The sequence below is a fragment of the Leuresthes tenuis genome, unplaced genomic scaffold (assembly GCF_036924035.1).
Source record: "Leuresthes tenuis unplaced genomic scaffold, fLeuTen1.0.hap1 SCAF_4, whole genome shotgun sequence".
In the NCBI taxonomy this organism is placed as follows: Eukaryota; Metazoa; Chordata; class Actinopteri; order Atheriniformes; family Atherinopsidae; genus Leuresthes; species Leuresthes tenuis.
The window spans coordinates 20,070,189-20,098,112 of NW_027325358.1; the positions used below are offsets into that span (position 1 = coordinate 20,070,189).

Genomic DNA, 27,924 nt, shown 5'->3' on the forward strand with positions numbered 1-27,924 from the left:
TGGGGGGGCCGACGGAGGCATTTTATCTTAATCACAGCTCAGCTCCATTCAAATTAATTTGACAAGTTTTCCCAATCCTTATTAAAAGGCGCGCCTGGTATATGACAGCCGCTTCCTCCACTCTCAATAACTCGTCCTGGGGAAAAAAAATAAATATAGATAAATATATATGTTAAAATGTTATGTCAAAGACGCTACTGTAAGGGAGCAAGATGCAGATATTTCCGGTAGATATTTCTCTCCCAGGGCGCCCCGAGCCATCCATCCCTCCCACCTCTCCAGTGTTTCTATAGTAATTTCCAGCCAATGATCAGTAGGTGTCCACATCCCTGCTTCCTCACCTCAGCACCAATCAGCCACACACAGCGACAGGAGACACGGACCGAGCAGAGACCAGGCAGGCACACAATACAGCCCCCGGATCAGGAGGAGAGGAAACACCTAAACACCTCTGCGATTTCCCTCCTCTTTTTTTCTACGACATCTTTTGGCTTATTGGTGCACTTTTAAATCTTTTTCTAACGTGACGGGAAAGTCAGTAAGATGGTCCTTTTGTTTTGAGCGCTCTGAACACACACACACGCACGGTCGCCCTGTTCTCCTCAGGCAGCCTGTCTGTGCGTCTTCCCGCATCTTTGCATTTTATCCCCCCACGTATCGCTTCGCAGTAATGTGCCGTTTCATGGTCGCAGGCTGGTAGCATCTTGGGAGCTGTTCTCAACAGGATCCTGGTAGGTGATTCTCTCTCTCCCCGTCTCCTCTCGCTCTGTATGTGTGAGTGTGTCCATCCATATTCTGGCGTCCAGTTGTGTTTTCCCCCCTTTTCTGTCCTGATTTGTGCTGCTGCCAGATTAATTTTTATGGGGTTTTACTTGCACTGTTGCTCTGCTCCTCTCTTCGGATTATCTATGCATGACCTTTGATCTGAATGTCTACCACATAACAGACTAAGTGTAATTAATGGCATCGTTGTGCAGCAGCGGCACAATGGTTTCTAATCGGACGTCGCTTTTTTCCCTCCCTCTCCTTTTAATTTTATTTTTTTTTTACTTTTCTTTCTTCAGGCTCATTTTCTCACTCTCAGCCTTTACTGTCTCCCTTCCTCCCCCTCTCCCACCTCCCACAATCTGTCTCCCTCCAGCTCCAAGTATTGAACATTTCTGTCTCTCTAAACTTTGTTTACAGGCTGAAAATCAATGTCCGTGACTTGATTGCCTTTGGGCTGCGTATTTCGCTCCAGGGGTGAATTGATTAAGTAATAATGACCCCGAGGAGGGCTGATCATTAAGCCAAGGAGGTTTTGTTTACGGGTGGCTGCTGGTTGTTTTGGATGCCACATCGACATTGAACCCTCAGGAAAGGATGGTTGTGAGCACTCTTGGTTTCACATTTGTCCTAAAGCAATAATGTTGCGATGTGTGGAGCAACTTCAATACTTCCAAGGCAGGAAAAAACAAAAGACACGATTGGCCACTGTCACAGTATTAAGAATGTAGCCTGTGGTCAGAGTAATTTGAAAGTTTTATTGTCCATAAGGCAGATATTTGCCTGCTTAGGCATGTTAAGGAGGAGAAGCACTTCATTGTATGGAGGACTTGAATAATGCTACCCAGGAGGATCCTTCTAGCTCCATGTGTGCACATTTATAATTCACTCTTTTAAAACATGGATGTGATTTCAAATGCTTTAGTGTTGCAGCAGTGGATCAGCTTTGGCAATTAAGAGAGAAAGCCCAGAAAAAGGTAATGGAAGTAGGGAGCGATGTGTCTAATGGGCTTTTATCTGTGGAAACCAAATCCAGACAGACTGGTGGAGAGACAGAGAGAGGAAATGGAGCACCCGTAACCCCCCACCCCCACAAACACACACACAGCCGTGGACACACACACACACATATACACACAAGTCCTATCCTGAGGCAGCTGACACTGTGGTTGGTCTGGTCCATGATCTGGTTGTAAATTCACCAGTGGCTATCTCTGAGAGCTGTCACTGTAACACGGGCCGTGAATGAATACCAGGTGTTCTTAGGAGACAGAACAGAGTCTTGTTCACACGGACAGGCCACCTTTAACGGCCACCATTATGACAGATAGAATCACTAAATGCAAAGATACTAAGAATTTTCCTTCTCATATCCAAAAGCTGATAATTATTAAGTGCCAATCTTGCAGGAATGAGGTCAGTTGTTTTTGTGGCTGCTGCTGTCCTAATCTGCCTTCTGGTTAGGCTTTCCACTAACTTTTGAAAACATTGACATTTTGCAATGAATATTATTATTATATGTATTTTTTCAATTTTGATTAAATGTACATCTGCATATCAAGGTGCATTTATTCATTCTGTTAAGTCTTGGATTTTCGTGAAAATACATCAAACATACTCTGACAAGGGATCTGAAGAAATGTTGAATATATGTGCTTTTTTATTTATTTTTTTTAAACATGCAAATTCTTTTTCCTATCACAGCAGTGCCGTGTTGGTCTGTCACAGGATGATCAGTTCTGTTTTTCACATGTTCAGCTGTTATCCTCCCAGAAAAGTTGAAGTTGAAAAAGGAAAGCTGATCTGATAAAAAAAACCTTTTCCTCTTTTATATGTAACTGTTGTTTTTCTTCTTCTTGTTTTTCTGCTTTTAGCACTGGAGAAGATAGACCAGGATGGTAACACATTGTTCGTAACCAGCTCCAGTTTGACAAAGGCCGCTGTAACCTCACACTCTTCTCCTTAACATTGACGACCTTTCCTCAGCCATGTCTAACATAAACAGTGCGCTTTGCATCGAAAATGGACCGACTGCAGATGTGTCACTCTTACAAAAGGATAATCTTCAGGATGGTGGATTAAGCCAGCTTTTGGATTATAATGCAGAAATGGAAAGGTACAGGTCTTTTGCGAACTTTTATAAAACCAATGGGGCATTTCCACAGACTGCTAAAATTGCCCGTATCACAACGCCCATTTTTCCTAGTGCCAGAATTGGTATGTCCCCTTGGAACTGTGATAACGCCATGCTCTGGGGAAGGAAATCAGCGGCAATAAACCCTAATAGGACCAGCATGCATAGAAATGACTCCCAGAGGCCAGGGAAGCCTGGCGTGCCGCCAGAGACGCTGCAAATGGCAAATAATAATTTCCTCTCTACCTTATCCCCCGAACACTGCAGACCTTTAGCAGGAGAATGCATGAACAAGCTGAAATGCGGCGCTGCTGAAGCAGAGATAATGAATCTCCCAGAACGCGTTGGAACTTTTTCCGCTATTCCGGCTTTAGGGGGCATCTCATTACCTCCCGGGGTCATCGTCATGACAGCCCTTCACTCCCCCGCAGCCTCAGCAGCCGTTACAGACAGTGCGTTTCAAATTGCCAATCTGGCAGACTGCCCACAGAATAATTCCTCAGCATCCAGTGGAAACCCAGCAAAGAAGAAAAGAAAAAGGTGTGGGGTGTGTGCACCCTGCAGGCGACTAATCAACTGTGGTGTCTGCAGCAGTTGTCGGAACCGCAAAACAGGCCACCAGATCTGCAAATTTAGGAAATGTGAGGAGCTGAAGAAGAAGCCAGGCTCATCGCTGGAGGTGAGAACCAGAGCTCTGCTTCCCCTTCTTTTGTTATTATCCCCTTGCACTCCAAAGCATTAACCTTTTCATCCAGTCACGTTCTAAGCCCTTGAAAATTGTTTCCATGCCCACCCATGCCTGAACATCCCCCCGGTTTCTCAAATCTGCCTACCCGCCTTGCCTAATTGGCAGTAATTAGGGGTGTTTGTGCGGAGCGCAAGCTGAGCTTGGCTCAGACACCCCTAATTGCTGCCAGTCAGGCTGGGGCTGGAACGCATCCGAACAACCCCGAGCTTGGCACTGCTCCAAGCAGGGCTGGGAAATGGTTTTCAGCAGAGAGCCATCTCTCTCTGCACCCGGTCATTTTAACCAATTATGGAAACCGTCTCTGGATGGGGAGAATCAATATCCCACAAAGCCTCAGCCTCTGACCGCCAAGAGATGGTGAGAGTGATGGCAGAGCTGCTGATGGCATTTCTCAAAACACCTCCCAAGTTTTGTGTGAAGAGAGCAGTTAAGCACACAGACTGATCCCTTCCCACAGATTGTGTATGAAGTGATTATGGATATACAGTAAGGGGGGAAATAAAGCCTTTTAAGAATCAGTCTGAATCATGATGCATATCAAGATGGGCACAGAGACAAAGAAAGTTTGCATCTCATTGGAAAGAGAAAAACATTAAGCACTGGGTTAGGTTACAAGTAGCAATAGGCTTCATTAAGACGCAACCAGAGGGCACAATTGTTTTGAAAGGTTCATTTTAATTGAAATTTTTAACCAGTTGACATTTGGTTATCAAGGGCAAAGGCCAAATATAGATATTCAGCTGTAAAATACAGTGATCTTTACTAGGAGTCTACTATGCACTTGCTCACTGGCTAACATGAGCCTGTACAGGTTTGTTTCCAGCAAATGCAACCTGAGGCCCAGATAGTTTGCTCGTTAATTAAGTGATTACACAGAGAGGAAAATGGGTTAATTATCAAGTAGTACCTAATCTACTTCTGGATATACTCCATGTATGGATTGTTTTGTTCAGTACAAATTCAAGATTTCAGTTTGTTTGATTCTTGTTTGAATGCGTGTTCAAATTTATTTCTCAAGATATTCATTTATGCAGATATATGATCAATAACGTGTTTTTCTGAACTTTATTTGACTGTTCCAAACTCTTTGAAGCAATAAAAATAATAATAGTAAATAATCTATTGAAATTTAGACTCTTGATAATGATAATTATCACTTTGGAATCAAATAAAAGTCCCAAATGCTGAACTTGGCATGTTTTCTTCACTTTACCACATAAACTTAGATAAGAATCAGTCATTACAAACACAAGTTGGCTGCTGACCAAAATATAAAGCTTTACCTAAATTGCAGAAAAGATAGATGTTTAAGAATGTATTGCTTATAAATGTCACACTGTTTATGATTGAGTATTCATCTCTGAAAACAAATTAGGAAAAAAAGGCTATTTCAACAGGAGAGTTCCAAACTAAAATTTCCCTTACAGTTTGCTGTAGCTTAAACTGAGTTTTGGAACTAATTATGTACTCGACTTGTGGACTGTGTGGAAAAAGGTGCTTTTTTTTTTTTTAACCAAGTTTAATTTGATGGATTAGTGAGAGGTTAATGGTTTTGGACTGGAAGGAGATATCTGCAAATGTGTCAATATCTACAAACAAGTGTCCCAAGCAGATGTTCAGGAAACTGGACTTGCATTCATAATCCCTGGGCAGACTCACTTTTGGAAAACATCCATTTGCAAAGAGGTTTGAAATTACCAAGGGTGTGAAGCCCCCCCAAACAAATCCACACTTGCTTTTAAAGCTTCTTCTCTGACTTCAGTAATTTATAGTATGGACTGCTCCTACAATAATTGTTATGTTGACTCTGCATCTATAATTATGGAGGCACCTTCTGCTGCGGAAGTGTGCTTAAGTTTAAAGGAGTGCTGGAGGTGTGAAGTTCATGCATCAGCTTTGAAAGTTTTCTCTTATGTAAGTTAATGTTTATAAATCTCTGCCGATGCCTGAAGTGCGTCTTTTTTCATTCATGTTGATGGTGCTAACTGTTGCTTAATCTGTGGGATTTAATTGAGAAGTGTGAGAACTAAGGTGCTGCAATAGATCTAGAGACAGAATTTACATCATATACGCAGATTCACATGTAAGCAGTATAGATATATATTGAATATAGTTTTTTCAACTTTCTCACTCCTACCCACAAAGATGTGCAAAAACACACAGTCACAAACAACTGCACACGCCAAACATGAGCCGAGCGTACCTTTCGCCTTGGAGGAGATGATAAGCCACTGGCAGCCAGTTTAGATTTGGCTGTCACTGTTTTCCACATGGGAATCACCCTGAACTAATTATATCTTAAGCAGCGGTGGAAAATGCAAATCAGAATTTTACTCACACCCCTGAAATCGGAGAGCCAATTTAATCTAATACCCCCTTTAATTTAGCGCGCTAATGCAAGGCCCTAGAGAATTGCCCCGTGTCACCGCTGTGCTGTTGTGCAGCAGATTCGGCTCTGTCGCTGTGCTGCTCTCAGGCTCCAGGATGGATTAGTCTGGCAGAGGAATCTCATCTAACCTAACATTTCCTGAGCAGTTACCTTTGCATAGCTTGAGCTCAGATGGCTCAAAGGTCCTCGATTAACATTCAAATGCAATACTCGAGCGAGAGTAAAGGTGTGTCTTCTCCTTTGTTTGCTTCATCTGTTTACCACAAATGAACGTTTATCTCGGCAAAGAGGCTCACGTAAAGGGCTTAGAGAAAAAAAGATTTATAGAAATATGGTCTGTAAAGATACATTATGCTTGACAGCTTGTGTCGTTAAAAATATGGAAACGACCAAAGATGCTGGCAAGCTGTTAAGACATTTAGCATTTTCTAAAACATTTTCAGACTTTCCTTCTCACCAAAACGTTCCAATGTGGTGCTGTTCGTTCAGGTAGATGCAGCCTACAATTATGTGCAAAGAATATGTAGGGGTTAAGAGAGGAACTGTACGAGAAGGATAAAGATGGTTATAAATGGTAACAGCCACAATGTAAGAAGAATGTTTTTTATGTTATTTATTGTTTTCTAACCCAGCCTAAGTAGTTTTGATTTCCAACCCTGACTATATGGTGTTATTTCTTTAAGCCAGCCTGGAAGTGACAAAAGTGTTGATGAAATGTGTTTTTGTTGAGATCTTGCGTCACACAAAGGCTCATGGTTGAAACTGCAGTGCTTCGCTGCTCCAATCACCCCATCTCCTTCCTCTTTATGAGGATGTCATGGCTTTTAAATGAAACACTTGTGAATGACGTCTGCTGTGATGTGGAATCGCTCACATGAGTTGTATCTCCCTTTACTTTCGAGGTCACCGTTACGAGCTGTGTTGAAGGTTATGAACAAATTACCGATACAACCATTTCAGTTGTTGGCTTTTGGAACTTTGGAATAATTTCAAGGACGCAAAATCTACTAATACATCATCACAGATTGTGGCGTAGTTATGAGCATGCTTTGTGAGCAAGTCACATAAGAGAAATGGCATACAATGAACAAATATATCATTCAGGAAAAAAAGGCATTTGATTTTTGTGTTGTTGTTATTATTTGTGTGTTCATGTTTTCTTATACACTCTTACTTAGTAATAATTGTTATTGTAGCGTTCAGCGTCCAGCTAGTGGCTCAGTGTTAGTGTTTTGTTCATGCAGATGTTATTTTGAACTAAATTCATCTAAGTAAAACTGTCGTTGTGAAGAGCATTTCATAATTCATAGTTTGGCTCTTGAACATGACCAAAACAAGAAAAGCAACATTACTTACAATTGTTGTAAAAACTTCTTTGGTTAATGGTTGTAGGATTCCATATATTGGACTGACCCAGCAGTTTTTCCATAATAAGTATTATGTTAGATAAAAAATTCATTTCTGTACTGAAATACTGACCGGTTGGACCGGTCCCTCATTCTAGCTAAGATGCAACCTCAGTTTTTAAAAATGACATAGTACATATAGTTGTTCACACCGCAGGCAGAATTGAAGTTTTCCTCAAGAAGTTCTTTGTGAATGACTCTGGTGAAGACTTGACTTCAGGAATCTAATGCCTACAGACAGATGTCTAAAACAACATCATCCGCTATTATACAGTTTGATATGAACATGACATTCTCATAATTTGAAGTGCCTGTTCGCCGGGTTGAGTACATTGACGGCAACTATTTGACTTGCACTTCTGTTTTTACAGCCTGAAAACTGTAAAGACAAGGCACAATACTTGAAATAAAAACACCACTGAGGCTTTTGTTTGCATATCAGACTGTACAGAAAGCATGAAAAGGGCAAAGCAAAATGAAGCTGAACAGATTCCTCTTTCAATTAACAAATGTCAAAGGGTAGCATCAAGTCATGTGTAGGAAATCAGCATCCCAGCATGGGGGGGTAATTCTTTTCCCTGTCTCTCTCGGGTCTTTGTATGGAGTTGATATGACTACATGAAATGGTTGAGATGAAAAGGTGGCATGGCTGTCGAGAAACCTTTGCTATAGTGATAACAGACAAGGCCCAAAACGAAGAGAAAGAAGCAGGACCTTGAGGAAAATAGGCTGGAGTCAGTCCCCCTAATGAGAGTGGGGGAGCCAAATAAGCAACGGCAGCCAGGTCTAATTTGTTTTAGGTGTGCTCAGAATAGATAAGGACAAATCTGTGGCCTTCACCCGCTTCCCCCAACCTTTGCCTCCCTGGAGATAACACTGAGTGCTCCCAGTCAATCTCCATGGGTTGAGGAGAGGGGGTAAAGAATAAATAAAAAAAAGGAAAAGCCTGAGGGACATGCTGCCTTAGATCTGCAGATCTCTAACTTGCTGGATTTATTCAAGCTTAAAATCTGCAGATTAATTTGGTCGCAGAGAGAGGGGAGAGTGGAAAAAAAAAGGAAAGAAAGGAAGATGAGGGTGTATGCTGATGCTCATCTCAACCTAAAGGGCAACGGTAAGCTCCTGTCAAGACAATGGGATTTTGCCATCTGAACCACAATGCAGACCGCTTAATTATACACATCTTCCCTGCAAGCTAACCTCAGCTCCTTAAGAGCCTTGCCCCTCTTAGTCACTGCCATGCCCTTTTTCCCCTACACTGGTTGTGCCATGTGGATTTTCTGTCAGCTTCCATTTGCACTGAGTAGCTGTCCTCCTTAGGTCGTCGCTGTGTTCGGGAAGGCACAGCTGCACGCCACTGTTAAAGAATTCATTGTCTTTGCCACCACCGCCACCAATTATGGCCAAAGCGTAATTGGAGGCGTCTGGACGATGCCCTTACATTATGTGGTCTGTCGTCTCCTCTGCCCCTGTTTGATTTAACAGCCGTGGTTCAGCGGTAAAAGAGAACTCATTGTCATTGTCTTCATTATTGTGCAAGGAGGGGCAAAGAGAAAGACGGGGACGGGGTTGAAAGCAGCACTGTGGAAGGTGGACAGCGTGAAAGAGCAGGTGCGGCAGGACGTTAATGTGTGGCACTTTAAATTTTAAACAGATGAGAATGAATTATTGATGCTGACTCGGGCTGGGAAGTTAAAAGGTATCTCGTCATTACTGAGAGGCTCTGTATGAAAAAGTGTGAGAGAAAAATCTCTAGTAATTGCATCAGGGGATCATTTTGAGAGCAGAGTATTGCAACAAGGTGTTAATACGGTATGATGATGAATTCTTGAGTTGCATTGCTTTCTGCACTTATTTTAAGTTTTGCCTTTATTCACTATATAGAGCCATTGGAAAATGACCAACTGAACTGAGGTAACCAGAAATGTTCTTGAACTTGATATTGCTCAGTTCCAATGAGATATTACTAAAAGACATATATGTAGTAGGCATCCGCTTTATTCTACAGTATTAACCACAGATAACCACCAATAATCTCCAACATTCTTCTAACGAAGAGCCCAGTGTCATTTCAACTTCATTACATATTCTTTTTTTACACCAAACTACAATCTTTAACTATCTTTAAGAGCTTTGTTGTGGGGGAGCATATGGTTTAAAAAATACTAACAATAACAATAACAATAAAAATGTCTCTCTCAAGACTCACAAGATACTGGAAGCGTGCTGTCCAAGATGAAACAAGCATTGGTCTCCCGCTGGAGGCAAATTTGGGTGTTAGTATTCCACTACTTCCTCTCCAACATCCTAATGCACACCTGTTTGCTGGTTTATATCCATAACTGCTGCTGGTCACCCTCGTCAACTGTCTGCCATGTTACTATGTAGCCCAGAGGGGACAAATATATTATGGGGTTGACGAGGGGGTATGAGGTGTTAGCCATTTTCAGTGTGAAAAAGCAGATGTCGCTACATCCTACGTGCTGGACCAATAAAGTTAAATCTTGTTATTTCAGTAATGTAACAACTGTGCTTAAGAACTGTATAACGAAAATTTGTTCAAAAGTCTTTATGGAAAAGCCTTGACTAGTCCATTTATGTGCCCTCTGCCAATATAACCGTGAGTTTTAAGATTTGCAGTCTTAGTAAAAAAGGTTAAAAAGTTGATTTACGCATTTGTTGCGTCAGGGTTTCGTTAGTAGAGGACATAAATGGCAGAGGCAAGCAAAAACAGAAGACAGAAATTGCTGCTGAGAAAGAATATTCAACAAAATCCAAATCCAAGCCAAATTAAAATAAACCTGGAAAAACAGGATTCAGACTAGCGGATTATTCAACAGATGAAACACAGGTATGGAGCAATCTCGCACGAAAACAAGTGGAAAAGGTAAGAGGACGGAAGAAAGTAAACCTAACAAAGCTGCAAAAAGATGCAAAGGTTCAAATTAAAACAAGAAGTGAACTAAATTTAAGAACATCTCAAAAGAAAACCCACAAACCAAAAGAAACAGTCCAGATAGAAGATATAGACAAACCCAAAACCACAAACCACGTCTTGTCATCTAATATAAGGAGCAAACTCGAGGAACCAATAAAACAAAGAAACTTTGGCCTTAAAAAAACAAACTCTGCTTTAAATGACACAGCTAAAATATTGTTGACAGGACAGTACACAGTGTGTCGATGGACATTTCTTTCCTCATGTATCCAAGCCGTATCTCCACAGTGTCTGCAGCTAGCACAACTTCAACACCTCTGGGTCTCAGTCTCTGTCTGCTCACGACACATTGAAGTGCAGCATTGAGATGTACATCACCTTCCTTTTGGCCCAGCGCACAATTACTGTTGTTACAGATAATTTAGCTCTCAGGAAATAACCTTGAAAACACATTCTTCCAATTGTGTTTACACCTGATAGTCATTGAATGACCTAAACAAACAGCATTACTAAATAGAATAGAGCATACTGGTACGGTAAGTATTGTGTGAGATGGACAACTGAGAAACAGGTCAAATACACTTAAGTGTAAAGTTTTTTGTATCAGAAGTTCATGTAAGGTTGGCCCACCTGCATATTTGTGGAGCAAATCAGGAAGACAGAGAAACTCTAGCCACAAACCAAGAATACAAGTCTATAAAGTTCAGCATAAAAACATTTTTGGTCATTTGTTTCCAGTCATACAAGACTAATGGTAACAACCTTACTCTGTATGCATCCCTATATTGTGTCACTGACACTTTTGTGTGTCAGGTCCATTGTCAGCAAAACGTGGAGCATCATCTTGAATATTTGTGTTCAGCTAACCTGTGCCACCTGCTCTGAAACTGCCCTGCAAAACAAAAACGTCTTTATAAGACAAAGAAGGGAAACCACAGTATGTACAAATCCCAAAGAATGATTCTTTTGATAGTTTGGCTCATTTGAACTTTTAGGTTTCCATTTTTTTGCTGTTATTGACTTGAGTTCACTAATTAGACTGCATTTTTTAAAATGATTCTTACAGATTTGATGATAACTAAAGCTCAGTTAAGAAAGCTATGACATTTCATTGCTTTTGAAGAATCTGGTTTACCCCTACACCAAAACATTGTTGTTGCTTTTGGCAGCCCCGTCTCACCGGAAAACATGCAACAGAGTTTATCCATTTACCAAGTGGCACAATAACGTTTGAATATTAAAACACATCAGTCATAACATGTAGATTTTCTAACTCTGGAGCCATGTGGTTTGTAACATATAAACTTAGCAATGTACATTATTTCTAACCCTAACCATTTACTTTTAAGATCTAATTCTAAACATTTTTGAGTGGAAGTGCTTTAGAAAAGAAAGAAATCCTGAGGGGAAGAAGTAAAGTAGTTGGCGAGGACTGTGGAAAACACTGTTCAGGATGAGTCTTGAACCAGCAATCACCTGCATGAAGGTTAACACCTTCTTTCACCCTCCTTTATTGCCTTTGTCAGGGTTTGTGGCCACTGGAAAACTAGTGATATGTGGAAAGTTAACATATAGACCTAGTAACATACAATTAAAACATGAGCTGCTTGTCTGTAAGGAAAAGGAAGTGATTTCACCATTTTATTGTAAGGCTGCAACATTTTGTATCGTGGACCAAAATCTACGATACAATATTTAAATATTTCGTACATATTTGAAGTTCTGCAATTAGATCTCCATAGTGACACATTCTTCTTTCATCTGTTGATAATTTAGGAGACAACTTGAATACAACATCTCAATTAGCAATTGACGAAACTGCTCTAACGTGATACAGAAAATTCCTTCAAAAATTAAAAAACACTGTGAGTTAGAAAAAGACTCAGCTGTGCAGCTGTCTGACCCATTCAAAAGATAACAACATATTTAAATCCATGTATAGCTTTTTCCCATCTAAGTTACATGAATATGATCTCTGAAGGAAACATAAGAACGTGTTTGTTTATACTATTTTGCTAATATCTAGTTTTCTAAAATTGATCTTAGATCCTTTTTAATAACAGATTGATAAATAAATATATATATATATATATATATATATATATATATATATATATATATGGGGGGCGATGGGGAAGCGGCATTTTTTCAGCTTCTGAAGCAGGATATGTCACATAAAGCTTGATAACCAGTTCCATAGTAAGGTCACATGAAACATCAGCCTCTGTAAACAAAAAGATTGAAAACCTTAAGCAGAATCAGGATATAAACAAAGATTTTAGATTAGATTTTAGTTTATATTACTTTATTTAGAAGAGATAGGGGAAAGTTGAATTAAGCACATTCTTTTCAGTCTTATTGTTTCTGACCAAGCTGCAGTTGGAGAGGCACTAAAAAAAAGGTTTATGTCTATAAGCTGAAAGGCAGCAGATGACAGTTGGCTTTGTGTCATTCATCCAAGAAATAGTGATGTGAAAGTGAATTTGTGAATGACAACTTGAGATGAGAGAAATCGGTCAGTGTGGTTGAAGCACCTCAGTTTCTGCAAGTCAAATGCTCGCATGCTGCCACCCCCTCTATTGTGGCTCTGCTTTCAGATATATGAATATTTCATGGAGAGCATCTGACACCATGCCCAGAACGATATTTCAAGGGTTTTTTTTCCTTTCAAAAACCCTTGGGTTAGAGAGTGTCACAGATGTGTTAAGTCAGCCTGTGGTCCTCAGGCAAAGGAATGGATTTATAATTCACCAGTTGATGACATCAGGTGGATTTTTTTTACTCTTGAGCACACAGCTCCTTTGTCCCCCTTAACTGATAAACAATTAAGATTTTCGCCATTTGATGTTATTTCTTGTAAAAACATGTTTGGGGCATTATGTCTGAGGAGAGAAATCAATTAAATCGGCTCATAGTGAATGCTGTGTTTTTAGAAAAATGCATCAGTTTGATCAGTGTGGAGTTGGAATGACAAAGCAGGAGGGGATCTGCTTGGATTAGCCCTGTCCTAAATGCTGCTTTAATGTTATGCTAGACACTTATGATATAGTCTTGTTTTCATCGTTGCCATTAAAGCCTACTTCTTCCTGGTATTGCTTCAGATTTTAACCAGATGACTTTTGTTTCTCGCTTTATTCTTTCTTGTAAAGAGATATTCTTGCGCACGCTGTGAAACCTGATCTCCCAGTATGATACATGTCTCAGCTAAATCGATTAAACCCATTTTAAAGTTGTTTTTTTTTTGTTTTTTTTTTAAATCGCACTTTATGACTCCTTCAGCTCAAATTAAGTGAGGGGCTACGCAGAGAACATTGCGATGACTATGAAACAACTCCCAGATCTGAACTGGGCTTCATGCCGACTTGCTCATTGAACATGTTTAATGGTCAATTTCACTCCAATGAGAAAGGGAGCTTAAGACAGAGAAGGAAATAGAAATAAATGGCCTGCAAGAATGAAACAAACATTTTGTCAGCAAAGTCAGCACAACAACAGTGTTGCATGTCCAGTTTAGCGAAAGAATGGTGTTTTTTGTTGTTTCAAGATAAGAAGTCCTCAAGTAATTAAACCATCCAGTCCAGTTCACAAATGATCACATACTGAACATAGGTACCTACAGCTTCTGTGACCAGTCCTGCTGTAATGCTTTCAGAATTCATCAATTTAATCAATAATGGGATTACAAAGTTAAAAACGTTACAAGTACTGAAACATTTTTCATTATTCTGAAGCAAGAGTGTTTAATTTTCCATCTCATATACAGTAAATGTTGTTGTATAGTATGGTAGATATAAATGCTGTGGAATGGCCTTGAAATTTAGAATATGATCATATGTTCAGAATAATGTGACAGATTATGTTATTAAATGAGCAAATATCAGAGCCGTCCAAACTTTCCTCCTCTGTAGTTTTACCTACGATAATAAGCTCCAGCAGCAACTTGTTTTCTCACCACATCTGGTCCAAATGTATGAGAAAACTGTTTAAAAGCATTCAAAATGCAGCTTCGGCACTCCGACTCTATAAATTGCAACACTTTCAAGTACTTCCCTTTACAGTGGTTTTGTTTAACACATTGCAATGTCCTTGATATGAATTTTTATGGCAAAATAAGGACATCTTGTTGTGAAGAAAACTAACTGTGAGGACTTAAAGAATTTTGGATTGTGTGCAGCTTCTCATCTCACACGGTGGGGATCGGGGGGGATGTTGTCCTCACATGAAGGAGAAGTGAACGTGGTGAACGTTTTTCTCAAGCTGATTACAGCGACATTTTCTAACATAAGTCCAATTAAACCTTCACTAAGAGCCCAGACAGGTTTTTTTTAATAACACTGACAGTTCAATAAGCTTCAAGTATATTTTCAGCTGCTTCCATCCATCAGCAGTTTGCCTCACACAACCACAGTAACTGTAACAGTATGGGGACTTCTGCATTATGTTTATCTCACTTGATGCCCTGTCCAATCTTGTGAAAATTGCAAACATCACAAGTGCACCATGGATCTCTTCTTCTCTGTCATGGGAGCGTCTTAATGAGGCCACAAGGAACATTAAGTAACATTAGTCTAAATGACTGAATGTCTTTTTCAGATTCATGAAGCCATTAGTGTTATATATTTCATGCTTAAAAGGGGCTAGTTTTTTCACACACTCATTCACTTCTTTTTCAGCAGTTTTGCACTCAGATTAACATGCCGGACTGCCCCTCAGTTACATCTAGAGCCCTCCTCCAAAGAGAGACATGGACAGTAGCAGCACATTTAAGATACAGACACTGAAATTATGTGAATCCATCCATCCATCTTGTCACACTCAAAGCTCCAATCTGTTTGTGTCCGAAGTGCAAGTTGTACCAGTCAGTGCCTTACATTGGTAGTTACAGATGGGTTTTACATGTTACAGTACTCAACAAGAAGCTCATTTTACCTTGAGAAAGTGTGGACAAAAGTGCGGACAATTTGGTCAGGACTTTCTCCACAGTCGTGGTTTATACAAGCACATCATACAGGGAGACTTTTGGCTGGAGATGCCAGCTGGAAAGGCGAGGGATGTGCCGCTGTGAAACATCTGTCTAGAACGTGGAGGAGACAGCATGTCGTACTGTTTTCTTTACAACATGTTGAGAATAGCTGATGAGGCTCATGTGTTGATATGAGTTCTGCATTTATCTGTACGTATCCACAATAGCGAAAGCAGCAGACAGGAGAAAACCACCAGTACATACACAGCCACTCACACAGCTGCAGCAAATGCTCCGGTATGTTTTCTGACCATTCTTCCACCCACTAATGTTCAAGAGATTTTGTTTGGGGGCTCGGTGGAAGCCCTCCTCAAGAAGTCGTAGACATTTGCGTTCTCACATGCTACATCTGTAGAACATTTCAGGACTCCAGTGGATACGTGGACAAATGTATCTATTTAAAGTTTTCTTTGAAGTTTATGTTGCTATGGCTGGCAGCGAGTAAGAATTCTCTCCGAGTAAGAATTTATTGAAAATGCCTGCTGTTTTCTAATCAGTTTCTGTTGGAAAAAACTCCCAATAAGTTGTGGGTAAAGAACCATCTGGCATGACAGGTTAACAGGGCTAAAACCAGTTATATTATTGACACAGTAGGATGAGTGATTTAGGTGATACTGTAATCTGAAATTCGACAGACATATAGGGACGTGTTAGACTAATCGTGGGACCTTTAATTAAATTTCCGATTAAAGAGCCAGGTTTTCCCAACCAGCGATTCATCTTTGGTACCTTTGAAATCACCTGGAATGTTTTGTGTCAGTCCAGTAGTCCATGAAACTATGCGTTAGCATTTGGCATCTTTACTTTGCTTATCAGTGTCCAGTCTCTACAACCTCAGTTTCTTCTTGTTGTCTAAAATCAAATTTTGAAATTAGGAGCTCTATCAATTTATGTCTAAGTGATCAACACTAGTGGATAGACAAAGTTTTACGGATTAAAACTGACTTGTGTATATTCAAAAAGCTTTCCCTGAATTTTAAAAACAGATTAGTTGGACTCTTAGTTTCCTTAGTGAAATTAAACATTCAGTGTCAGCTGTGTGTATTTTATAATCCTAACCCAAATATTATGCTGATTTACTGTAAATATGCAGGGCTTTGTGTATGGACCCTCTAAGTTTAAGAGCTCCCACACAGATGCTGAGAAATCTGCTCAAAACGAGAGGGCCGGCTCCTGCTTTGCATTTCAATTTAACGTTTCAGAGAACTGGCAGCATGTTTCCTTGCTTAGCCCTCCCTTGGTTACCCCCACATGGCTGCTCGTTGTGCTAGCTGATGTCTTTTACCGTTCAAGGGGCTGCAACTTAGCTGAGAAATTTGGGATTTCCATACCAGATCCCTCAGGTATCTACATGCTCAAATGAATGTCCTGCTTTGACCCCCCTCCTCCATCCTCCCTCTCCCCTGCTCCCATCCTAAGAGAGCTGCTCTCCTCCCTTCTCATACTCCTCTGATTTCCTGTCTTGGAGCTCTATTGGTCTCTCCTCTGCGTCTTTGTTTGCCTGAAATCTCACTACCAACTGAAACCACCTGCACTGCCTGCCATACAGGAGAATTATCTTTGTAACGGCCTTTGTTAATAACTGCTTTACTTGGGCAAGGGTACTAAGGTGAAGCTTAGTGAAATGGAGGCCAGCATTGTTGTACCAAGCAGCAGGTAGGTGATCCTGGATGCTAACGGCAGCCTCTCGTCCACAGGTGATGTCTCAGTTTCTTTCCACAAGTGTCAGATCAGACTGTGTCTGTGTGGGCAGGGATTCTCTGTAAATGATAAATTGAAGCAGCACGGCATCTAAGTGCTATTTCAACTGCTATTTAACCTTAATCGCTTTCACACTACACAGGTGTATTGTGTGAATTTATTTTCTGAGTTGTAAGGTGAGACAGTTCAAAATACACAGACAACATTAGTATTAATTTTTCTAAACTTCGACCCTGAAAATGTTCTCAAATTCAGTCAGTAAAAGCTTCACAACTCTGAGGCCAAATTGAACAACCATGGGTTCTGGGAATAAGACACTTTTGAGAGAACTCTGAAATAGAGTTTTCATCAGGCCAGAGAAAAGAAATGGAAAAAACTTCACTTAATTCAGTTGAAAGATGAAAGAAGAATTAGAGAAAATAATGAGCCACTTCTAAAAATACTTAACTTTTCCTCACTTTTTCTATACTTAGAAGAAATGCAGGGTTATAGAGTATAGGGGCCAAACTTAACCACATGACAACAGAAGCACAAAAACATGGACTTAAAGGTCTTACAGCTTGTGCTTCTTGTTTTTGTTTTTATTTTTACTACAGTTACTGATTACTTTCGACACAATTTCACAAACACAAGAATACATTTGAAATAAGAATGTTTGCACCGACTCAACTGTCTTTTAAAATGTGCCAAAAGTGATACGAAATAAACAATATCCGCAATTATATCGGTTTGGGCTTGGGTTTTAAAGTTTGTTTTTTTTTTTACTTGGAAGTGCGACTTCCTCGTACACAAAATGGTGGGAAGGGGTCAGGATATGTTTTTTCTTTAACCCTAGAGACTGGAGCATGCATACTGCCTCTCATGGGCTTTAACATATACACTTAGGCTCTGCAGAAGGTGTTGAATTAAGAGGAATATTAGCAAAGCATCTTCTTCTGTTAAGGCCAGAGAGAGAGATTGAGATTTTGTTTAAATATTGAAAGTTAAACACATCCCATCTGTTGTTTTGCTGCTTACTGACAGGAGCAGATTTTGAGGGAAAACAAAGTGAATATGTTGAGAGTGAATATTTTATGAATATGATTTGTATTAACATTTTGCATCGGCATTGAACAGTGAGCAAATGTGTAAAATAAAATAAAAAAAATTTAAAAAATCGAGATTCTGACCAATAGGTCAAGTCTGAGTTGCATATCAGTGTAATTTATAGGGCACATGGTGGAATTCTCATGTGCTATACAGAGGAATTTAGTTAGAGTGACAAAAACAAATTATAAGAAATGATCCTGTGTGTTTTATATTATCTATAAATACTAATACAGCAAAAAGGCATACCTCTGCAATTACTGATTTTTAAGTTTAAAGTTTATTTTACATGCCACTGCCTATTGAGTCCCTTTCTTTATGTTTCCATCAGCATCCAGTCATTCATAAAGACAGGATACATTCAAAGATATATTAAAGGACATGTCAAACAAGTCAAGATATTATGCAAATTGAATTTGAGAATGTCTGTTTACAGTTTACATTGTTTACTACATTCTCATTTGCGAATTGTCCTACAGATGTCTTGTGGAGACTTCTGTGTCTTTACTCAAAGCTGGCTAACATCAAAAGATTTCAAATGTATCTAAAGGTTTAAACATCGTGTCACATGTGTCAGAAGTTCAGCGATACATTGTTATCTCTGGCTTGCACATCCGTGACATCACTGACTCAGCAGGTGTTTGACTGTTGGCAGCTGATGAAAAATATCTGTGTGACATCAGTGACTGAGGTTTATCAGCCTTTTTCTTTCTTTTTTTTTCTGCACGATAAAGTGTGAGTTTCGTCTTTTTGGCGAAGTGTCTTTTTCCGTCATGATTTGCTCATAAAAAGACATATTGCTCTGTGGTCTCAGGAATATTGGGCCCATTCCATTTCACTGTCCACTTAATGGCTCCCTGATTGTTTGATCACAAAAAGGGAACTTTTTTTCTCTGTGAAGCCACAGAAGCTTGGCCCGTCTCACTGCAAATTCACTCCCACAGAAGACGAGTGAAATATACGTCCTGCAGGAATACTGCACTGTAATTACATTCTCCCATTAGCATACGGAGGCTTGGAGTCGCAGCTCACTCAGCCTCCAGCAGCACTTTGCCATATGGTCTGTCTGTGCATCTCAGGCGATATTTGGCAAGACTCTTACAAAAGGTCAAATATCAAGTCAGAGGACTGTGCCAGAATTGCATCTATGCTAATTGTTCTCTCTTCCTCTGCTTCCTCATCCATCTCCTGCTCCTTTGCTTCTCTGCTCCTCTCCCTCTCAGTCCTCCCTCTTCTCCTCTGCTGCTGAAGTAAGTAATCTGTTTTTGGATGTTTCTGAGATGGAGATGGATTTGGTTTTCCTTCACTGCCCCTCAGTCTGATCTCCCCCCTGCGACCATCCTGCCTCTCCCAGGCACAGCTCTTAAGCACGCCATCATACCCACCACCCGTCCCCCTCCACCCACCATCCACACATGCCTAGTCAGCAGAAAACTTCAAAATTCCTCATTACTCACAAACATCCGCAATACACTTAGCTTGATTTGCTTGAATGGATGACTACTGCAAGGCTGGACTTTGGTAGCTGTATTTTAGCACAAGTGTTACCAGCAAACTGGTGGACAAGGTCTTTGTCGCAGTGGATTTGTGCCACAAGTATGTAGAAGTGGGATCCACATGAAAATATATATGTGCTTTTTTTGAAGAAAAATTAGTGGAAAGAAGCAGATTATGGTTTTCTAATTCATTTGTTGACATGTTGGAATAAGTGAGCACCGTGAATAAGCTGCATTGATGATGAAAAATAGCGTGTGAACATCTGCTTGAATTGATGGTTCACTTCTAATCTGGGACAGCTGACACAATGACAATGTTCAGGTTGGCTGTATAAGTGTTTTGCGCTGTCCAAACTAGAGCCGTAACTGTATCATATTTTAAATGCACATTTACTGTGACTTAAGGAACTCATATAACACGAACAATATTGTTGCCATTGCTATTGAAAACAGTTCAGTAATGATCAGTCTGTTTTGCGTGTTTTTGTCATCCGTTTCTCGAAAAATAATTCTGCACACAATAGAATTGGAAGAAGGAGGTAGAGAGAAAGTCTGTAAAGTGTATGAAGACGTACAAAAACACTTACGGATAGATAAAAGACAACTGCATAAGCTGACGATCCTCAAGGCCTAACATCATCTGTGTAACCTAAAACTAAATCACTCAGGATATTACCAGATGGGTTTTGAAAACATGGTATCAACATCTCATATGTCATTAAGCACCCCTTGGTCAGAGGCTCAGCCAGTGGAATGTATAAAACTGCAATGAAAACAATATGAAACAGAAAGTTAATGCCTTTCCTGGTCTGTATAACAATGTTTGTTCAGAAATAAGCATATATCGAAGTAAAGTTTAACAATGCAAATTCTTTGATTTTCAAAAGCGTGCATCTCACACCCTTTCTCATGCTTTCAGTGATTTTTCCCTCTTAAAGAAAAGAGAGATTATGTAGTGGTTGCTCTATCTGAATGTGACAATGCCCTGTTATGCAGTAATTTGGATTTAACAATGCTCTATTATCTATAATCTATTTTGTGTATATCAGGTGCAAACCACAGATTATAAATTTATCACAATATTATAATAGTCCCTACTTGTTTCCTAAAAAAATTAAAATGTAATTTAGTTTTAGTTTTTGTTTGTGTCATGGGATCTGCATTTTGGTGCGATGCACCTTTGTTCGTAGCACTGTGTAGATAATTGGAGTCTGTATGTGATAGTGGCCTTGGAAAAGTACCTTTCTGAATGACATTGGATGGCAAGAATACTGGTTACAGCTTCAAGATGAGATTTTAGCCCCCACCCACTAACATGGATTGCTCTGCCAGTGATGGATTGCCATACCTGCCACATTTGAGCTTGGCAACGCCCCAATATTTCTGTGGAATAAAGTGACAGGCAATATATAACGCATCAGTTAGGGCTGACTGCATCCTGACGCCCCCACCATCACCACCTCCATCACCACTGGAGATCGGTCTTAATGTTTGACTGGCTATCAAGAAGTCAGAAGTCCTCTTTTCTGTGTCTGATCAAACTAAGTATTTCCTATCTCTTCCTGCTGTAGTTTGCCTGATTCAGGACCAAGTTGAAAGCATTAAAATCACATCATCATTTTATATGAAACTGATCACAGTTAACTTTTAGCACAGATAGCTAAGAGGTGCCAAACAGTTTGGTAATTCATATTCATTTTGCTTGCAACCTCTCAGAATCAGACTGCAGAAACTGTGGTAAAAAAAACAAACCAAGTTCCTGGTCTGTAGCTTAATTAACAAAGGGCATTTTCAGTGCAACAAATGTGTGGGCTATGTCTTATAACGAGCATTTGGAGACACATCGACATACTTCCATAGGTTGCTATTCCACTTGCTTTGTGTCCCCATCTCTCCCTGAAATTCCTTCACTTCCTTAATCTTTTCTATCCATTCCATCTATTGTAATGATTTATTTATGTTTACCACAACACATCTTTTTCCAGGATACTTTCTCATACGTAGCATTCTTTTTATTCTCAGTATTCAAGACAGTTCCTAGAGAGAAAAAGGGAGGGGGAGATTGGGAGTTTGTAGCTCCCTGAAAAAAAAATCCTCCGTAATTAAGGTGAAATGAAAAGTTTCATGATGTTGCGCATGCCTGTGTGTGCGTGCCTGGTGATTCTGGTGGGAGGAGAAGGAGGGGAGGAAAAGGGCCTCTGTGACAAGGCTGGCTGGAGCAGAGAGCTGAGGGTTAGTGCCAGACATGTCTCAAGAGAAACCGGGGCACATTTGCAATCACCCTGAGTTCAAAAGGGTAATTTATTCACAGTCTGTGGTTAAAGTAGGGCTGCTCAGAATGCCAGTGGGATTGTGCTTGGAAGCAGAGCAGCAGAGACACATTATTTTCATTTTTTTTTTCCTCTGGTGCTATTTTCTCTCCTTTTTTCTTCTCACTTTTTCCCTCATTGTCCTTTTCATCTCCCGTTGTTGTTTCTGTGAGCCCTGTGTGGCGTCTTTTAACACACGGCAGCGAGCATATTTCACATTTACACTCATCCGCAGTGACGTCTGGGCGCTGATTGAATTTTGAAGCGCTGCGGCGTCTGCCATTATCATCCTCATCGTCTTGAGTGGTTTATCTCTGGCCCCAGCTCAGTGTGACGCCAAGGCTGTGGGGAATTGGAGGGGCTGGGCAGGAGTGGGATGGGGGTAGGACTTTTCATGCCTTTTTATAATTTGCATGGAAACGATAGGTTGGATTTGACTTAACCTGTATCTTTAAGATTGTGGTTGGAAGTTCAAGTTTACCATGCATGTATGTGGTCCTGCAGAAGCCTTTAGTGCTTTAGCTTTGATTTTAATTCACCCTCTTGCTCATGCCGACACTGTCTTTCTATCACCTCCTCTCAATCAGCTGACAACGTGGCTCAACAGTAACTGCACCTGCCAGGTTCAGTTAGAATCACAGGGAGCCTTGGCAGCCCCGAGACCTCACACTGCTTCCCCAGAATCAGCAGAGAATTTTTCCACCACATGTCAGTTTTACTATGCTGTTATCACTGAAAGAGACAGGCAGACACTTAGAATACCTTGCCTACTGTGGCCATGTGTTGGGGTTAATTTGAGGTCTAGCAAAATTCTTCCTCCTCCTTCAGTCAGCTCAGTACTTTGCTGTGTGCACTCATTGCCTGTGCAGGAAATTGTCTTTCCCTTTGTGTGTTGTTGCTATGTATGGTTGTTATGTATGCTCTGCTGCAGTGGCACTGACGTTAACGTGAGGCTAAGCCGCTGCTACATATTCTTGACTTGAGGTAAAATCTTGGCATTGCTCCCTTGTCCCTGGTGTAATACTGTCAGCCCTTGCCCTCGACCTACTCTTTCTCTATCTGCCTCTTTTTCTCTTTGTTTCTCTGCTGTTGTGTCTCTCCCCCGCCCTCCTCCTGCCAGCTGATGGAGTGATTCTGAAAGCGCATGCAGGTGGGGGAGTAGAAAACACAGAGCTGGTGCTAATTGAGCCTTCTTTGTGCCTGGTCACTGCTGTGTGCCGAGGTAAGAGGGCCCGGGAGTGTATCCAAGCAGCACTCAAGAGCCCCACTGGATCGATAACGTGGGAACTTAACAAAACAGAGACATGCCGAGTGCCCTGATCAGGGTCATAATTTCTCTGGTGAGCTGCACTTCCACCAGGGACTGATCAATGTGAGAATATGGATCAAGATAAACATTCTCAACTCTACTTTTTCTTCTGTTTGCTCCAGATCACTGAGCATCACACTGTAGACAGAGGAAGCCTTGTTTCAGACTGAGAGGGTTTGAATGCTCTATAACCATGTGCAAATGTGCAACCAACATTTGACATACACAAATGCCTTCTTATTTGTGTCTGCTAAGGAAAGGTTATTTAGCTCTTGTACTGTGGCTGACATGTTGAGATTTTCCACAGTAATTTTTTGTCATATTTTTGTAATGTCTTATAGCACCTCCACGTAACCCTGTGCTACTGTATTTTCTTTTGTGTTTTCGTACCACATTTGTTCCTAATTGTCAATGTCACTGGAAATATGAAGTACAAAGTTCTTGTTTTCCAGGACAATTTGATGACTTTTAATGGCTATATTCATAGAATAAAAGTAGACATTAAAGAATGAAAGGATAAGTATTGGTCAGATGAAAAACTAAGACTCTATGTCATGTTCTTGTAGCCTTTCCTAAGAAGTTTTCGCAGGGCTCATTGCTGTCCTGCTGTGGGAGGCTGCTACTGTAGGAGAGTGCTGTTGCTGTATGCAATAGGATGTGGCTGATCAACAAGAAAGTTAAAAGTGGTGGCAAGAGCTAAGTAATATCAATGTGATTACCAGAATTAAGTTGTTTTTTTGTTTTGTTTTGGGTTTTTTTTCCAGTAGAACATGACAAGATGAGTAGTGTTACTCATTTCTCTTGCCAATGGCATTATTGATTGAACTGATCAGCGTGAGTGTTGGGTATCTAAAACATTCTGTGCTGAATTACATCCACAAGATAACCACAATAAGAAGCAATACTGTATATAAGCATATTTATGAGGTTTTTATTTAAGTGAAATAAGTGGTTGACAATGCTGCCCACCCTCTACATAACACAGTGTTTGGTCAGAGGCTTCTTCAACTCCACTGCACCAGCAAAGCGATAACTATAGACAGCTATAACCATACCCAATGACAGCTTATGATGATTTTTAAAAAAAGATACTGCAACATTATAATCATTTGGAATAAAGTAAGCATTTTTTAAATTTTCATTTCATTGAAAGAGCTAATAATTTGCTCTATGCACTGCTCTACACATTTGATAAAAGCTTGCGTTAAACCTTTTTGTAATTGGCTACAACTTATTGGATCACTTCAAACACTAAATTTGACATCACACATTTGTTTCATGTCCCTTGGTTATCCTTTCGGTTTTTCTTTTTTTTAAAAAGAAAATTTGATAATACAAGCAAAAGGCACATGGTATATTCGTAAGTAAATACATTCACGCTGACTAAAACTGCATGAGAAAACGATAATGGAGATACAGTGACATAACAATCAGTTCACTGATATTAGGCGCAAAAAGAAAGAAAAAGACAATATTAGATGTGTCAGAACACCTTGACATTTTAAAACATGATAATGTTTCATTTCATCCATGGTTTTAAATTGGTGATGATGGTATCCTGCTGCTCTGGACTCCTCCATTACTCACTTGGAAGGATATTGGTAATTGCTTAATGTGGTGTGAAAATATGGTAAATGGTTCTTACAGACACAGAAAGAACATATGCATCCAAAATAGGTGTGAGGATGAGCCTGAGTCTGTGTATGTACAGCTGACAGCTGTGTTTTGGAAAAATATCGACTGTAACTGCAACTGCACTGTACGCAGGGAGCAAACATCTGGGATTTCTAAGCTTGCAAGTAGTGCAACTTAGGGTCCAGGATGATTTGCTGTATTTAGTTTGAGGTAATCAGGGTTGACAAGCACATGTGAATGATAGCATCAAACGATATGTTTGCAGACTGCTCCATCCATTCATGTCATATTTATTCAAATTAACAATTTGTTTGTTTGCAAGTTTTTACATCACAGGAACCAATCCGTTTAATACTGGATTTATGGGCCAGTGGCCAAAAGTACATTTAAGGGCACCTTTACAGAGAGTATTTTAACACATTGTAACTATGACCCCACACTTCAAGATGTGTTCAACTTTACAAATTTACAGTTTTCCACCTGTGAATAGGATGGGAGGAGGTACAACCATCTGTAAAAATGTCCAGTTTAAATCTTTTTGTTTGAATAAATCTGTTTGAATAGTAGAAAAAAAATTCTCCATGTTATATGTGACAGTTATAACTCTTACTTGACAAATATTCATTTATTTATATATAAAAAAGATCAATCAGATTGTTTCAACATTATGTATATCAATTAAATACATTTTAGTCTCATTATAATTACAGAAGCTCAATTCCTGCAAAAAAACAATGCAAAGTGCTTAACATGAATGCATATATGTAATCATAGCATTAAAACAATAAAAACAAGTTATGTGAAACAGAAATTAAAACTGAAAGATAAGATTTCAGCAGTCAAAGCAGTTACGTACTGTGATGTGTAAACAGTGTTCACATGTGGTCAGTAACCTGTGTAAGTTTGAGGAATCTTTCTGGCGCTAAAGAACTCATTAGCATGACTTTAAAGAGCCGCCAATGACACTTGGTATTAAAATGTCAAATTGCCCTCCACTCAGCCTAAAGTGATTTTAGTTGTGATTATGCACCATTTCCCCTCTGTCAACAGCCACAAAAAAAGAGAAAAAAATGCTAATTGTTCATGGGGATTGGTGGGAGACTCCAGTATTTCATGTCTCTGACTTCTAAATGAGTTTCGGATCGCGGAGGCTGTCACTGGCATAGAGGTTTTGGGGAGAAGGAGGAGGAGTGGCTGCTGGAGCAGGCTCAAATTGAAATGATGCACTGTTCCCCCTCGCTGCGGCTCAAGCTCAGAGTAATTAAATGCCTCATTGTTGCTTCTTGGGAATTTGTATTGAATATTTCATCCAGCGTAATGATTATTTGGGTGTGGGTGGAACGTGGATGTAATCACCTTGGCTGGCTCTTTAATGAAATACGTGGTTTGGTAGCTGTACATTACAGTGGTTTTAAGTGCCCCACTAGATTTTTATCTTACAAAATTCCATGTATATATCTATCTATCTATCTATATATAATTTCTTTGAGAGAATACACAACATGATGTTGACATGACTTCAAAACTTGAAAACTAAAACATGTGCTTCATTTTTTTGTTTCCCACAGAGGACGCCGGTCAACAACGGCGAGGCTTTTCGGTGGTTCTTTTAGAAGGGCAAGCCATGACCGCTCCATCCAGCATTAGGAGGGCAGGTGGGACTGTTGACTCTCTGCCAGGAGCACTTCATGGGCTCACAGAACCTAACGTGCCCAACACATTTGGAGAGGACGAGCAAAGAAAACGTGGACAGACAAAAATATAAAGAAAAACATAATGGTGTTGTTTTAACTCTGTAATTTACTTTTCTGTGTAATTATTGTACCTTTTGACAGTATCATTATGTATATTTTTGGTGTCTATGAATGTGTTTTCAGTGTTGTGGCTGTAGGTTTGCAGCCATTCCTATGTAAAGGACTCAAACAGACAATCATACAATCACAGTGAATCCGTCAAACAAAAGAGGCCACAAGGATTGATGATTTAACAAACACAACACGTTACTCTGAAGCAATAATCTATTCTGTTGATTATTCTTCAACCCGTTGGTTCTGTTCAGTTCAGTTATATTCTAGTTTTGTCTCTTAGTTCATCTAAAAGCTACATGCTAATGTTAAGACCACTGCTGGCAGTGTGATGCGTCTCATTGAAGGATGGCAGCACTGTGACGCGGTTGTTGATGTGTTTCCTCATTTGACTGGACTCACCACAGAACAGGGCACATTGTCTTGTTCGGTGAGCTGCGCTTCTTTAAACTTTAATTGGGCTTCATTTGATTGTGTCAGCAGCAGATGTTTATATGCTGCCTGGAGGTCACAAACTCACAGATGATCCAAGTACATGTTTTGAACAAAACTGCATTGGTCACTATACCTTATCTTTTCTTTCTTTCTCTCTGTTTGGATCACTAAAGATTGTCAAAAAGGCAGGGAGACATCAGACTAAAGAATTGTATGCTATGGTGAAAAAACTCAAATTTAGTGTTGAAGACATATTTGACAAGTCAGATGTTGTTCTGAGGCTAAATGATTGTCTGGACTCCTCATTAACAGAGTAAACAGCAGTTCTTTCTCCTGCCAAGAAACATTAATACATTCCAAAAACAAAATTATTCAATAAGTTACTCATTGTCTTAAACCCTATTGTTGCATGTGTAAATGTGTTTTGGTTTTAAAGATTACTAAGAATTTGTATATTGTTGTTGTGATGCTTTTATGTGTTAAAATAAAAAAAAAATGACTTCAGAAAAAGAAATCTGGACAGAAAATGTGTGATCTAAAAAAAACAAACGTCAAAATGAAAATGAAATTAAGCAATGTAAGAAAAGTAAATCAGTGATCCATGACGATCACCTGATAATACCTTTCTATCTTTTTTTGATCATTACTCTTTTTTTCTGCTGGAAAGCATTAACAGAAATAACAACCAGGAGGAGACAGCAGAGATATAACGGCATTGGTTGCCTCCCCAGTCACGTATTCCCTC

At 39.9% G+C, this 27,924-nt stretch overlaps 1 protein-coding gene across 1 annotated transcript; it reads left to right on the plus strand.

Moving 5' to 3' along the window:
• Nucleotides 1-338: 338 nt before the first annotated feature.
• On the plus strand, nucleotides 339-27,595 carry cxxc4 (CXXC finger 4). The gene is made up of 3 exons (XM_072383831.1): nucleotides 339-731; nucleotides 2,640-3,578; nucleotides 26,508-27,595. Exons 2-3 carry the CDS (start codon nucleotides 2,754-2,756, stop codon nucleotides 26,550-26,552), a joined length of 870 nt encoding a protein of 289 aa, XP_072239932.1. The 5' UTR covers nucleotides 339-731; nucleotides 2,640-2,753; the 3' UTR covers nucleotides 26,553-27,595.
• The last annotated feature ends 329 nt before the right edge of the window (nucleotides 27,596-27,924 follow it).

Coding starts and splice junctions, on each gene's coding strand:
- cxxc4 (XM_072383831.1), top strand. CDS start 2,754: ATGTCTAACATAAACAGTGCGCTTTGCATCGAAAATGGACCGACTGCA. Junction 3,579..26,507: donor AGCCAGGCTCATCGCTGGAG/GTGAGAACCAGA, acceptor TGTTTCCCACAG/AGGACGCCGGTCAACAACGG.